The 16,341-nt window shown below is 34.3% G+C and overlaps 1 protein-coding gene and 1 long non-coding RNA gene across 2 annotated transcripts; one reads left to right on the top strand and one right to left on the bottom strand.

Annotated features, from left to right (window-relative positions):
* The first annotated feature begins 338 nt into the window (after positions 1–338).
* LOC115988443 lies at positions 339–8,727 on the top strand. Its single transcript, XR_004091520.1, has 3 exons — positions 339–482; positions 6,188–6,286; positions 8,582–8,727. It is a non-coding gene; the product is annotated as an uncharacterized LOC115988443 (long non-coding RNA).
* Positions 8,728–13,965: 5,238 nt separating this feature from the next.
* Positions 13,966–15,207, bottom strand: LOC115991082 (probable F-box protein At4g22030). Its single transcript, XM_031114829.1, has one exon. The coding sequence runs from the start codon at positions 15,205–15,207 to the stop codon at positions 13,966–13,968; it is 1,242 nt and encodes a 413-aa protein (XP_030970689.1).
* Positions 15,208–16,341: the final 1,134 nt, after the last annotated feature.

Raw genomic sequence — 16,341 nt, 5'->3', positions numbered from 1 at the left:
AACATAATTAAATGATTAAATTTATTATATTCTAATAGTTTAAACTTTTGTGATAACTGTAATTTAACACTTAAAAAACAACATCGGTTAACTTTTTCTTAGTAAAAAACCAACCAGAAAAACAAGAATATATTTAGCCAAAAAACAAAAGGAAACACAAGTATATGCTTAGCACAACTCTGATTTAAAGGATGATTTCCAATAGGTTTTGGACGAAAATACCAATGCTGCTGGGCCTGTCGGCCCAACACTCAAAATCTTGTCCGAATAAAAGATATTTTGGAACGGCGAGGCATTATTTAGTACTAGACTACTTGGACCAATAATAATAGCACAGAAGCGAGAGAGCAGTTTGTTAATAATAATTCACTCGCAAAATCTCAAGGAGTTGGAAGCAAAAATTGAGCTCTGGGTCAATGGCAAAGAAGTCTTTGTTGAACCAGTACTTGTTGCAGCTTCAGCATCATCCACTGAGAACCGAGGTCTCACTCAACAAAACAACACGTATTTTGGTTCTTTTTTTTTTTTTTTTTGTTATCTGGGTTCGTTTGAAGTTTTGATTTTGCTTAATTTTTCGTTTGACCCATGTTTGGTCGCTGAGAAATGAAGAGGAAGTATAAGAAACATGAAAGTTTGAATCTTTTCCATTGTTTTTCTTTTCTGGGTTTGGAATTATTATCAGAATCAAAATAAGGATGAAGTTACCAAGACCAGTGGCAAGAGCAGAAAAGCATCCAGCAACACAGAAGACCAAAGACTCATTCACAGAGCATAAACCAAGGCTGCATAAGTGAAGGTTGATGTACATACGACTTGTAGTTTAGTCTGTTCAAGTATTCACTTAAGTGTTAGCACGTGAGGAAGTTAGTTAAGGCCTGTAGCTTGCACGTGTAATAGTTTGTTAGTTCTGTTAGTTGGTTAGTTTTGTGTTCACATCTGTATAAATCAGTATATATATGTATTGCTTGTATTCTTGAATCAATAAATGAAATATACAGTTTTCAATTCCTGAATTTGTGATATGGTATCAGAGCAAAATTCCTAAATTCCTGTAGGGTTTTTTTTGCATTTTTTTCTTTCTTTCTTGTCTTTCTCAATTTTCCGAGAAAATTTCTCTTTGTTCTTGAGAAAATTTTGTTTTCTGGAAGTTGAAGTTGATTCTTCAATCGCTAATTGTCATCTATGACTTCTGCTACAAATACAGATGGTTCTACAGATGCTTCCACATCTGTGAATCCATCTTCTTCTCCTCAAGAATCTCCAATGGATAACCCTCTGTTTTTACATCATGCAGAGAATCCAAGTCTAGTCCTCGTCACACAACCATTGTTAGGTGGTGAAAATTATACAGCTTGGGCTCGTGCAGTTAGAAAAACTTTACTCACCAAGAATAAACTAGGGTTTATTGATGGAACCTTGACTCTTTCATCACCATTGGTATCAACTCCTTCGAATGTGCAAGCATGGATAAGATGTGATAATATGGTTGGGACATGGCTAACCAATTCAGTCTCACCAAAGCTCCAATCAAGCATCATTTATGAAGATACTGCCCTAGAAATTTGGAATGACTTGAAGAATCATTTTGCTCAAACAAATGGACCTGGAGTTTTCAATCTTCAAAAGGACATAGCTGAGCTTCATCAAGGTGAATTGTCTATCACTGACTTCTTTACTCAATTAAAGGTGTTTTGGGATCAATTACAGAACCTTAGTCCGTTTCCTACTTGCACATGTGGTAAATGCATTTGCAATATCAACAAGAAACTTACTGATTTACAAATAAGAGAATCTGTCATGAAATTTCTAATGGGATTGAACGATTCTTTCTCCCAAGTTCGATCTCAAGTTTTGCTTATGGATCCAATTCCATCTCTTAGTAAGGTGTACTCCTTGCTAATTCAAGAAGAGACACAAAGATCAGTACCTAATTCAGCTTTTGCCAAGGTTGATTCTACTGCTTTACTTGCTAAATTGACCAATGAACATCTTGGTTCATTTCTTGGTGGTGCTGTTGGGAAAGGGAAGGAAAGACCAACTTGCACACATTGTGGCAAGACTGGTCACACAGTGGATAAATGCTATAAAAAGCATGGTTTTCCATCAGGTTTCAAGTTCAAGAACAAGCCGTTTATGGCTCATCAAGTGTCTTCAGATATGCTAGTTGCTCCTGCTCCAATTGCTTCACCAATGCATCATCAGTCTGTTTTCACTCCTGAACAGTATCAGCAACTTCATTCTCTATTTGGAGCTTCCACTTCATCCACTCTACCTTCTGCTCCAGTCAGGGATGCTTCAATGGCAAATGTAGCATCATCTTCTACATCTATCAATGCTTAAATGTCAGGTATTGACCTATCTCATAGTGTTTTCTCTGCACAAGTAGTGAATAGAAGAATCTATGATCAATGGACATGGGTGTTGGATACTGGGGCTACTGACCATTTTGTTTGCTCAGTTGATCTATTGACTTCAATCACTACTACTATACAGTCCTTGGTTCACTTGCCTAATGGGGAATCAGCTCAAGTCACTCATATTGGCACTGTTATTCTTTCCCCTTCACTTACACTTTCTAATGTTCTTTGTGTTCCCTCATTTAGTTTCAATCTATTATCTGTTAGTACACTCACATTATCTCAGCCATATTGCCTTGTTTTCCTTTCCAATTACTGTTTTATTCAGGACCTTTTACCTTGGAAAATGATTGGGATGGGCAAGGCTGTTGATGGCTTGTATTTGTTGCAGTGTGACAGTCTCCAACACATTCCTCCTTCTTCCCTTGTTGATTACTTAAGCAGTCATAAGTCCAATGCTTCTTTTCCTTCTTTTTCTGCAGCAACTTCTGCAGGTTCTGCATCTTCCTCTCTTTGGCATGCCAGATTAGGACATCCTTCAGATATGAAGCTTAAAGCTTTAGGTCCTAATCTTCCTTCTTTACAATTTCTTTGTAATAAGACTTGTCATATCTGTCCTATGGCCAAGCTTAAACGATTACCCTTTCCTTTCAATAATAAAATCTGTGCATGTGCTTTTGATTTAGTTCATATGGATGTTTGGGGACCTTATTCAGTTCCTACTTTGGATGGTTACAAATATTTCTTGACCATTGTGGATGATGCAACCCGAGCCACTTGGCTTTTTCTTATGAAATCCAAATCTGATGTCAGACCTTTATTTCAATCCTTTTATGCTATGATTGTTACACAATTTAGTCAACATATTAAAGCGCTATTAGGACTGACAATGCCAAAGAGTTTGCCATGACTGATTTCCTTAGTTCACATGGCATTATCCATCAAACTAGCTGTGTTTATACCCCACAACAAAACTCTGTTGTAGAGAGAAAACACCAGCACTTACTCTCCATTGCTAGGGCTTTACAGATTCAATCCCAAGTTCCCTTGTCCTTTTGGGGTGATTGTGTTTTGACTGCTGCATACCTCATCAATAGGCTTCCTTCTCCCTTGCTACATGATAAAACACCTTTTGAGCCCTTATTTCATAAGCCCCCTGAGTACAATCATCTCAAAGTCTTTGGCTGCCTGTGTTTTGCCTCTACCATTGTTCATACCAGAAACAAATTTTCACCAAGGGCAAGAAAATGTGTTTTTCTTGGCTACCCGTGTACTGTCAAAGGTTATAAACTCTATGACCTTGATACTCATGTTGTCTTTGTATCCAGGGATGTTGTTTTTCATGAATCTGTATTCCTTTTTGTGCCTTCTTCCAATAGTTCCATTCCTCTCAATTCCTTACCCTTGCCATATGCTTCATTTGTTCCTCCCTTACATGATGAGGCGCTTCTGTTTCAACCTACCACTTCTACCTTTCCTCCTCATTCTATCACTCAAGTTCATCATAATATTGATAATGACTTACTTGATGATGTCCCAGAAGCTCCCCTTGATCCCATTGCAGATCCTATTCCCATTAGAAAGTCTACTAGATCCATTAAAAGACCTTCATATTTACAGGAGTTCCATTGCAATAATGTCACTTCTGTCCAGCCCTTGCCTTCTTCCCAGTCAGGTACATCTCACCCTCTTTCTTCTCATGTGTCATATCATCATCTTTCTCCCTCCTATAAGACCTTCTGTTGTGCCATTTCTTCACTTGTTGAACCTCAATTTTACTATCAAGCTGTCTCTGATCCCCAATGGCAAGCTGCCATGGCTGCTAAGATAGCAGCACTTAAGGCTAACAATACTTGGACCTTGACACCCTTACCTCCAGATAAGAGGTCCATTGGCTACAAGTGGGTGTACAAAATCAAGTATAAGGCTGATGGATCCATTGAGAGATACAAAGCTAGGTTGGTGGCTAAGGGCTTCACCCAAAAGGAAGGCATTGATTACTTTGAAACTTTCTCTCCAGTAGCTAAAATGGTGTCTGTCAAGGTTCTTCTTGCTGTTGCTGCCATTAAGGGTTGGTCTCTTAGTCAATTGGATGTCAATAATACTTTTCTTCATGGGGATTTGGATGAGGAGGTGTATATGGCTCTTCCACAGGGGTTTCACAGCCAAGGGGAGGTTGTTTGTAAGCTCAACAAATCCATTTATGGTCTCAAGCAAGCTTTTAGGCAATGGTTTGCAAAGTTTTCAAGCACCCTAATTCAGCTTGGTTTCATTCAATCCAAGGCTGACTACTCTTTGTTTACTAGAAGACATGACAACATTTTCATGATTCTTTTAGTCTATGTAGATGATGTTTTGATAGCTTGCAGTGGATAAGTTTAAAATCATGCTGGATGATAAGTTCAAGCCTAAGGATTTGGGTAATTTGAAATATTTCCTTGGTTTGGAGGTTGCAAGATCAGACAAAGGAATTGCCCTTTGTCAACGGAAATACACCCTTGAACTACTCAATGATGCTGGCCTACTGGGCTGTAAGTGTGCTAAGACCCCTATGGGGCACAACTTAAGACTTAGCAAGTTTGAAGGAGAAGAACTTAAAGATCCCAGTCATTACAGAAGGCTTGTGGGCAGGCTCTTGTACTTAACAATCACAAGACCTGACATCACATTTGCTGTCCATAAACTCAGTCAGTTTATGTCCAAGCTAAGGAGACCCCATCTGGATGCAACACATAGAGTGTTGCGGTATTTGAAAGGTGAATCGGGCAAAGGACTTACGTTTTCTTCCAACACAGACTTGCATTTGAAAGGATTTGCAGATGCAGATTGGGCTGCATGTCCTGACACTAGGAGATCCGTGACTGGCTATAGCATCTTCATTGGTGATTTTTTAGTATCTTGGAAGTCCAAGAAGCAGTCCACAGTGTCAAGATCATCAGCTGAGGCTGAATACAGGTCCATGGCAGTGGCAACATGTGAGATAGTGTGGATTTTGTATTTTCTCAAAGATATTGGTGTGAATCATGACAAGGAGGCCTTATTGTTCTGTGATAGCCAAGCTGCGTTGCACATTGGTTCCAATCCAGTCTTCCATGAGAGGACAAAACATATAGAAATAGACTGTCATGTGGTTAGGAATAAGGTGTTGGAGAAGGTGATTAAGTTGAATCATGTTAGATCAAATTGTCAGTTGGCCGATCTGCTCACTAAAGCTCTGAATTATAATCAATTTTCCATTCTTAGTTGTAAAATGGGGATGATTAATATACATGCACCTGCTGCTCTTGAGGGGGAGTATCAGAATCTAAATAAGGATGAAGTTACCAAGACCAGTGGCAAGAGCAGAGAAGCATCCAGCAACACAGAAGACCAAAGACTCATTCACAGAGCTGTTGATTCTATAACAGAGCATAAACGGCAAGGCTGCATAAGTGAAGGTTGATGTACATACGACTTGTAGTTTAGTCTGTTCAAGTATTCACTTAAGTGTTAGCACGTGAAGAAGTTAGTTAAGGCTTGTAGCTTGCACGTGTAATAGTTTGTTAGTTCTGTTAGTTGGTTAGTTTTGTGTTCACACCTGTATAAATCAGTATATATATGTATTGCTTGTATTCTTGAATCAATAAATGAAATATACAGTTTTCAATTCCTGAATTTGTGATAATTATACGACATAAACATTCAGCTGAATCAGGAAAAATGTCAAATTTAATTTTCTTGTATTATTTCTGTGCTGAAAGTGAATTATACATATGTATTTTTAACGGCTATAAATTGGGTTTTACTTTTTCTCTGCGATTAATCAGTGTGCAATTTGTTATTTAAATCAGGCAATTACAGCAGGGGTGTTGTCGGGGATCAGTGACTTGGTTTCGCAGAAGCTCACTGGGATACAGAAGATTCAACTGAGAAGGCTTGTTCTCAAAGTGGTAAAGCTCTTTCTCAATTCAATTTATAGCAAAATTACTTATGTTGTCAATTCAATTGAAGATAGTTATATTGTATAGTATAAAGCTTGTTGTTGTACATATGCACATATGCATTTTTATTTATTTATATTTTTTGATATTGGATTTTGAGGACCCTTTGTCCTAAATTGATGCTAAAATCTCAAACTAAACCTGTTGGTGCTCTGTGTTTTGACACCGGGAGATTGAGTCTGTTCCTAATTTGAACATGAAAAAATAATGAAGTGAATGTAGAGGATGGGAGGACAGTAAGTAGTGGCTTTAGTGAGCATGATTTCAGTTGGTGCGTTGATATGATACTCTGCAACATTAGTTGTGGCATTAAGTAGGGTACCATTTATCGTCTTTAGAATAATCAGAATTCAGAAGATGCTCTTTGTAGTTAGTAATGCTAAAATCTTGGCAAATATTTGTAGTAGATGCTAATGTGAACTAGGTCGGTGCTAGTGCTAAAAAGAAAGAGAAATTTTGATATCATATCAAAATATTTGGCTTTGGCTGCTTTTGTTGATTATTTTGCGGAGGAGTGAACTTTGATGAGAGCCGACGAAAATTGCTTTGGCCCGTTATATATGTTCACTTTTTTGCTTTGCTTTGCTTTATTGAATTATTGTCCGTTTGTATTATTAATCCAACAAGAATAAAAAGAGGACTGTAGTTTGGAGCAAGAGTGTTTTTATTTTTTATTTATTTTTTTGGTGCAAGAGCAAGAGTTTTATTGAATAGTGGTGAAGGAACCGTATTGATAATAATTGTTGTAAGGTTGTATCTAGTTAGTTAGGGATTTATTTTTTTAACAATAAAAAAGTTAGGTATTTAGTTAATTAGTTAGTTAGTTACGATTCTAAGCATGTTAATCGTATTTAACATATGTTGAAATTATTAATTTATATAGAGAATAATAGCATGTGGGCCAATTGAATAGTTTTATGGTTTTATATATACTTATTACTAGTCGCTAACCCGTGCGATGCACGGGATAGTTAAACAAAATTTATACACATTCACTTTTATTGGTACAATCATTTGAAAATAATTATAACTAATACCCAAATGTAAGAGACATATTGACTTACTATTTAAAGTAGCTTTTTGAAGAATTTACACATATTGTGCAACTGAGCCTTAATTTCTCATCAACAATAAAAACATGAAAATTCAAAACATGGAAAGAAAATAAAAATTACAACAATTAATTCCATTATCTTTCATGCTATACTTTGTAATTGTACGGAATTAAGTCAACTCAATTTAAGTAGTTGTAATAAAATTGGTTTCTACTATTCTCTATTCTATAGAGATATGAACATATTGGATTTCTCAAACAATTACCGGTATTGCAATAAAATGATTTATTATTGAAAATAAGAAACAAAGAAAATTTATCTATAGCTTAAGAAACACAATATACTAAAATTAAAGAGATAAAATTTTCGGAGGACAAAATATTATAGATAATTTTAGAAACAGATTATACACTTAAAATGATTAGTAATTTATAGCACTTACCCCCCACTATTAGTATACAGACACCAAGTGCAGTCATCGTAACCCTTTGAAAGAACCTTCCCTTATTGGACCCTATCAAAAAAAAAAAAAAAACACCCAATTAACAAAATTGATCCAAAAGGGTCTAAAAAGCACACAAAATCAATTCAAAAACAAAAATATGAGACAAAGTAATTACTTTCCGCTGCCAATAAAATCGTCTTTTGTATTGCTGTTCCAAACTGCAACACTTATCTCTTTAAGACCTTCAATTAACGAAAACACAAACTTCTCTTGGAATACCGGAGTATTATGACCATCTATACACACACACAAAAAACAAAATCAGCATAACTCACTATAACTCTATAGAAGCCTCAAAAATATAAAGAGAAATTAAAGGGGTTGAATTTGATATTTATGTTTGGAGAGAGAGAGTTTGCAGAAACTGTGGCTTTATATTTCTTAACTTGAGAGAGGGGTAAGGTTGCTAGGGTTTTGATGTGTTATAATGTTTTTATTTTTATTTTTTATTTTTTAAATATTGTGCTGACGTGGAAAAATGTGGTGCCAGCAGAGGCTTCGGTTTTATATATATATAGATTAGTTAGTTACAATTGATTGCTTATTGCATTTCATCCCTTAATATTTTTCTAATTAAATCGGTTTTCTTATAATTCTCATATATTCTCCTACAATTCCCATCTATTCCCTTTAGGAACCATTCTCCTACAACACTAACAAAAACAACTCTGACATTTGTTGCAGTCATGGTGAACACCGACTACCTAGCCATCTTCCAATCCCATAATGGAGACATTGTTGCAATTAGGATGGTTTAGGGAAGAGCATGGCAGTGGAGGGGATAGGCTCGATTTCACAATGAATGTCGTTCTTCGGTTGCCCATCTCTCTCTCTATGTACTGATAAAAATCTAAGAAAAATAGTATTAGATTTCAAAAATATTATTAAAAAAAAAGAAATAATATTTAAATAAAATAAAGAATGAATAAATAGAATTGGAAATAGTACTTGAAAAAGTTGGTAAAAAGCAAAAGTGGACTTTTCTCTCTCTATATTGGGTGAGAAAATGGAGAGAATATAAAAGAGATGTGGTCCCTTTTAAGGTTTTTTTTTTTTTTTTTTTTTTTTTTTTTCTTTAAAGTACTTATATAATAGAAAAGTGTGGTGGGCCTTTTTGTAATGTTGGACTGGGTTGTTTCCTGTCGTACTAGATCCAAGTATTCTGGATTAGGAAGTTGAGACCGGTCTAAAGGCAACTCACTTTGGTTCAATTTGTGCACAAACTATGCCTTGTTTTCAAAGAACATACCCATGGCAAGCAGAGCTACTTCGGATGAGTTATGATAAGTAGACATGATAACAATAATTAAAAAAAAGTACTTTTGCCTTTAGGAAAAGTAAATAAATAATCCCCAATTAAGATGATAACCACGATTATAAGAAACACCTTGTAAAGAAAATAGTGGGAATAAATGAGTAAGACATAAGTTAGCAAAAGAAAGAAAAAAAGATCAATTTGATGTGCCAAGTTATGTCATAGGGCCAAGATCAAAGAGAGAAAACTGTTTTTCCTCAATGCGAATAATCTCTCAGGGAAAATCCTGCCGTGGAAATTAGTTATTTTGAGGGAAACGGACCTGAATGGCTTATGCCCAAAAGAATCCTTTGCCTTTGGCAGATAGCATTAAAGTCTAACACTCTAACTAATTTTGTAGCCAAAATTTATTCTCTTTATTTTTAGTAGTTTTTTACTCATTATTTTTAAAATTTGATGTAAGCATCTTCGATTTTCAATTTAAATAATGGAAAATCTTTGGCTCAACCACCAATAGAAATTAAGGAAATATGTGTCTTGCCATGTGTAATTCACATGACCCACTTTGTTAATTGGGTTAAGTGAGTCAAGTATATAACACCTGATAATAACAAATATCATTTTTCTATTAATTGGTGGTTAGAGTCAAACTTTATCATTAAATAATTAAGGCCATGGACATTATGTTTATGTTCATGACAAATCAAGCTTTTGTATTAATTCTATCTTTAAAGAAAAAAAAAAAAGGGAAAGCTTCTATGCTAATATTTTCCATTAAAACCTAAAATATTTAATTACGTGATAAACACATGATTTCCCTATGTTTATTATATATGTAATTAAATCCGTTAAACTTTAATAGAAAATAATAAGAAAAGGTTTGATTTGTCATAAATTAATTTTTTTAGAATAATGTCATAAATTAACTTAATGTTCAAAGGTTAATTATTCTAAAAAGTGCGAGGACCAAACTAACTCTCAATCAAAGTCTAGGGATTTTATAAAATTAAAAATAATTCAAAATCTAGGAATAAAATTGGAATAATCCCTCATTTTTATTAATTTAAACATCGTTCTTAATTTGTTTTTTTTTTTTTTAGTTGTGCAATAAAATAGTAAATATTTTTGTGAGTTCATCACTTGTGAGTTAATTAATTGAAGAGATCAAAATTGTTCCTTTTATTTTAACGGTTTTAACTGATTAAGTCAATGAGCTTTGTAGTAACATTGTTAACATAAGAAAGAAAGTTCTAAGGGTTAAATTAAACTATCAAAATATATTTAACAATTTCGAAGGGTTTTTTTTTTTTGGTGAGAATAAAAAACATAGCTTGACTAAATTAAGTAGAGGCGAAATCTCATGATCATGATCTCCTAAATGTATATCATGATCATGATATACATTTAGGAGATCAGGAGGGACATTTTTAGGAGATCTGGTGAGAATGAAAAATGTGTTACTGAGTTACCTTGTTTATGAGTATGACAAAACTTTTAATGTCATTTTTTATTTTTTTTATAATAATAATAATTATTATTATTTTTGCGGAACAGAAAACTTTATTACCAAAAAAAGAAACAACAACACAGTCAAGGCAGCTTTCACCAAATTGAGATTAGCAAAATTAGGTGGGCTGAACCCCAGGTCAAAAGAGCCTAAAAATAAAAAATAAAAATAAAAACCTATCAAGGACCACTTAGCTAGAGTATGAACAACATGGTGAGCTTCTCTATATACCCAGTTGAAGGAAATCTTTGAAAGTTAGGGAATATATTATATACTGAGGTATCAAGCAGGATATGATGACCGGCCAACGGTTGAGAGGCTGGTTGCCTTGTCCACCATAGTTTTGCAATGGAGCTAGGCTTTAGCAAGATAGTGGTTGAAGATTTCAGAGTATATTAAGCATCAGAGTATTAGGTGGAATTGAAAAAGATAATGGGAATCACAAAAAGTATATCAAGAAAGAAATAAACAATTTATTATAAAGGTCACGAGATCAACAAATTTGACCCACTCTAAATAAGCGAATAAAAATAACTATATACATAAATATCTAATTATAGTAAAAAGCACACACAAAATATATATATTTATGCACAATATGAAATAAAACTTCTATTTTCATCCTTAGTGTTTCATTTTACATGCGGCCAAACCAACCAACTACAATACTATACCATATATATATATATATATATGTTTCTAATTTTTTTTATTGTAAAATTTGATTAATTTATAAGAAAAAAATTGATTAGTTTATAAGAAAACAAAAAGGACGCATGGCAAGCTATAGTTAGTAAAATATAAAGTGGAATATGCTCAAATTCATGCATCTAATAATTAACAAAAACACACACTACATATGGAATAAAAACCTTTCTTTGTGTTTTCTTTTATGCTTTAATAACTGACATACTGCAGTATGTCATGCATTTGATTTTTTTTTTTTTTTTTTTTATAAATATTTTTTTGGCTTTATAAGAAAAAGAAAAAGAATGTGTAGCATATTGTGATTAATAGAACATAAAATAAAATAATTATAGTGAGACAAATTATTTTGATTCAAAATATGTATATATAATTAAATAATTATACATACACATGTATATTGATTCACACAATTGACATCTTAATTGCACATATAAAATTCAGCATAACTATATCTCCCAAAAAAAGAAAAACCAAAAAAGAAAAGCATGCTCTATTACCAATTGCTTTTTAACATCACAATACTAACCTTTGATTACATGGCAAAAACTTCTGTTGTTTAATTTATATGTGTTTTGAACAGGGACAAACCCAGGATTTCAAGCCAGGGGAGCCAGAGATAAGTGAAAAAAAAAAAAAATCAAATACACATCCATATAGTATTAAGAAACTTTCAACCAAGACAAATACACAAAAATCATTGTTTTTTTTAATATATTAAGATACGATCATCTACCAATAAAAACAAAAGGCACAAAATACTATTGTTTCTTAATACACAAAACACTATTGTTTCTGTCACTCACCCAGTCTCACAACCGATACTATGAATTTATTATTCATTACCAATAAACACTTTCTCTAACTTTACCGTTTTTAATCCTATTGAATTATTGTTCCTCTTTTTGTCACCTGTCCCTATTATTGCCCAACTACCTAATAGACACACAGACTCACAAAGCCAAAAAGCCAAAAAAAAAAAAAAAAAAAAAACACCACAAGCACAGATGCATATATTCAAATTAACAATCACCATCATCACTCATCAGTAAAAACACAAACACCACAAGTACAGATTCTAAGATTCACAAACATTATATTCGGTTTTGAAGGATAGATTAAATACTTAATTGAGTGTGAGATGTGAACCGTGAAGGCTAGAGCAACGAAGTTGGGTTGGGCAGATTGATCAACCAGCTGCAGGATAGGTCTTCCGTGGCAGCATTGGTGTGGCGTTTGGGTCTGCGTTAGGGCAGCGAGATGGGTTTCGTGTGGGTGGTGGCGTGGGCAGTGAGATGGGTCTTCGGTCTTGCGTGGTGGCGGAGTGGGCAACGGCAAGATGGGTCTCGCTGTCTCAGACTCTCATTCTCTCTCGCCTCTCAGTTTCTCTCAGTATCGCCAACTCTCTACTCTATAGGTCTCTCTTGCCTCTTTCTCTATCTCTCGCCTTTCAAAATTTTTTTATACTCGTTTTTCCATTTGGACGACTGGGTTTACATTTTTTTGGATTTGCATTTTTTTTTTAATGATTTTATGTACTGGGTTAATAATACATGATTTTGGAGGGGCCCAAGCTACAAAGTAAGGGGAGCCCGATTCTTTTTTTTTTTTTTTTTTAATCTGAAAATTAACCTGGGTCCGTCCCTGGTTTTGAATGTCATAAAACTATTTGCCTCTCCATATATTCCCTCTCAGTTGTTATGAATTCATGAGGCAAAATGACCAAGGCATTAATTATATAAGTTTTTGATCCAACCCATATATGGAAAATTATTGAATATTCCAAAAGTATCATAAATGCGTACTCCCTCTCTCATATGAATTATGGGTCTTATCATAAATTTAATTAGTGGAATCCACAATTATGTGAAATAGGAGAGTAAGCATTTATGGTACTCTGAGAGTACTCAATAATTACCTCCCTATATAAGTTTTCATTGAATTTTTAGTTTTATTCACTCTTTGTCCTGAGATGCAAAAATGGAAAGGGGCTGTGGTGACCGGAAGTTTCAGTTGAGCCATCTCCAATTTCGTGACCAAATCCAACTATTCAACATAATAAAACAATAAACTAAGACATTTCAAATAATCTAAGCCCGTGCAATTTTTTGACCACCTGTCTTGAATAGTCTGCTAAATATTCAACTAATCTACATAGAATTACTTCTTCAACAACGTATTTTTGAACTCTCTTGTGGTACTGTCGTAAAGTTATTTGTTTGTGTAACTTCGATTTTCAACACATTGTAATAGGAAATTCAAGTTATTATATGCAAGAAACCAAAAAAAATTCTTTTACAAAATCTTTTTGCACAAGTAGCGAATATAAAATTTTAGAATTAGCATTTTTTTTCAATGTTAGAACATTGTACAGAGTTAAATAAGTTATAAACAATTGACAAATCAAAGAATTCAATTAAGTGATCGAGAAACTAAGAAATACATGCATTTTATTTTACAAACTCTTTTTGCACAAGTAGCTGATATATATAAAATTGGAGAATTAACATTTTTTTTCTATGTTAGAAGATTGTACAATGAATTAACCACGTTATAAACAATTATCAGATCAAAGAATTTGATTAATTACAAAATCCAGAACTAGAAAAGCTTGCTTGCAAATTCGTCTACACGGGAAGAAGCTGACTTTCTAGCAAGTTCTCTGAGTTTTGATATGCTTCTTCCAAGTTTCATAGCCACCTTCATTTCAAACAGTTCCCCATTTTCTCTTTTCTCCAAATCTTTTTCCTCTAGTGTGGCTTCAATTGATTCTTGCAATAGCTGGAAAAAGCCACCAGAGTTTCGATACATCTCAATCACCATCCCAACTTGTCCACCATGCTCAAAAGCATTAACTGTGCTAGCTAAAGCCCCAGCAGCCACTGCTACTGTTGGTGCCCATGATCCATTACCAATAAAAGCTGAGCCAAAGGCTGCTATGCCCGTGAGTAATGGACCTGAGATAGCTAAAGTCTTGTTGATTTTCAACGCCAAGTTGCCCAGTCTTACATAGTCCTCTATGTCTTTTCTCTCCACCACCTTAATGATCTCTCTCATTTCCATTTCAAGTTCCTCACTCCATCCATTGTTACATTGTTTTCCTTCATGTGAAAAGTTTTTCTTTTGTAGTACTTGATTTTTAGGCCACCAAACAGCTGGCTCAAACTTTGCTGGGAATTTTTCAAGCATTGCACCAAGTAAGGGAAGTGGGTAAGCTTTGTCAAGAGCCAAAACCTTTTCCATCACCTCCTTCACATCTTCTTGAGTTGGAGTTCGAATGGCGAGCATGGTTTGGATTTGGCTTTGTAACTGCTTGAACAATCTTGTAGCATTGCGTTGCTCCTCGGCAAGTTGTGAAGGTTGAATTTTGTTAATTATAAGCAACATTCCCGTGGCTGCAGAATACAAAAGAGTAGACGATAATTTCAAAGCCAAAAGAGGCATTCCAATGCCACAAGTTGCAGCAACACCAGCCATTGTTGCAGCTGTGAGAATTATCATGTTGATGGAGTTTAGAAGAAGGGTGTTCCAGTTGTCACGTTGCTCTCCAATGTTGGCGTGCATCTCTACTCTATCAGCTACGGCCTCTAAGATGGCATAGAGTTGAGTGGTAACATTAGAACTAGAGCTGTGTGATCTATCATCGATGACATTGAACTTTTCAACTGGGGTTGTGTTTATGAACCCGTCTCTTATATTCAGTTCCTCACCTAGATTTCTCTTTGGTATTTTTGGAACTGAGAAAGAGAGTTTTGGAAGTTTTGGGACTTGAATAGCAGCATGGATTTTCCTTGAACAAGAAGAAGAAGAAGGTGCAGAAGGTAAAAGGAGAGCTGAAGCCATTTGATTGAGAGGTTTTTTTTTCTCTTTGGTTATTGTGTATTTGTGTTGCAGAAAGAATATTTTTGGATCTTGTGTATTTGTGTTGTAAAAAGAAAAGGTTTTGAATGAAGATTGAGAGGCATATTGGGTCTTATTTATAGTGTTGGAAACAGAACTATAACACTGGGTCATATACAGGAAAATGTTGAATTTGAGTGGTTTTGACTGGCTTGACCCAGCCTGTTAGCTGACCTTTTCATTTTATGTTTTTTTTGGGGGGTTAATTCCATTGGCTGACCCATTCTGTATTCATAATTTTCTAAGTTCAGAATTTTTGAGTCATTGTCTTGGCTCCCTCTTGCACACGACGTAGCTATTGGCCTATTTGTATTATTACTACAAACTGATTGCTTTCTTTATATTTCAGGTCATGCAGTTGCAAATAGACATCTCTAAGAGGTCAACATCTCCAAAAGCATGTGCTACGGCTTTTTCATACACACACCATGTCGAAAATCTTAAAATATCATAACTTTTGTGTAATAATTTTTGCCGTAATTTGAGTCGGTCAACAGTAAATAATAGAGAAAAATTAACGCGTCTATGTTAAAGTGATCATTTATAATTTACAGTTGACGACACCAAGTTAAAAATCTTAGTATCGTAACTTCTGTGTTATAATTTTTTGTCATAACTTTGAAGTGTTCGACTATAAATAATAGAGAAAAAGGGACGGGTTTATGTTAAAGCATATGCTACGGCTTTTTCATACATACACCAAGTCAAAAATCTTAAAATATCATAATATTTTTTTGTAATAATTTTTGCCATAATTACTTTGAGGTAGACAACAGTAAATAATAGAGAACAATTAACAAGTTTATGTTAATTCTCAAAAAAAAAAAACAAGTTTATATTAAAGTGATCATTTACAATTTACAGTTGATGAGACCAAGTCAAAATTCTTAGTATCGTAACTTTTGTGTTATAATTTTTGTCATAATTTTGAAGTGCTCGACTATAAATAATAGAGAAAAAGTAACAGATTTATATTAAAGTAATCATTTACAACTTACATGCAGTGTGTAATAGAATTGCGCAAATTATTATATATATGTCTTTGATTTGGTTTTTGATATCATTTCGGATTTTGAG

This window comes from Quercus lobata, chromosome 5 (assembly GCF_001633185.2).
Source record: "Quercus lobata isolate SW786 chromosome 5, ValleyOak3.0 Primary Assembly, whole genome shotgun sequence".
NCBI lineage: Eukaryota > Viridiplantae > Streptophyta > Magnoliopsida > Fagales > Fagaceae > Quercus > Quercus lobata.
The sequence above is the reverse complement of the archived record's forward strand: the minus strand, read 5'-3'. Positions and strand labels throughout refer to the sequence as shown.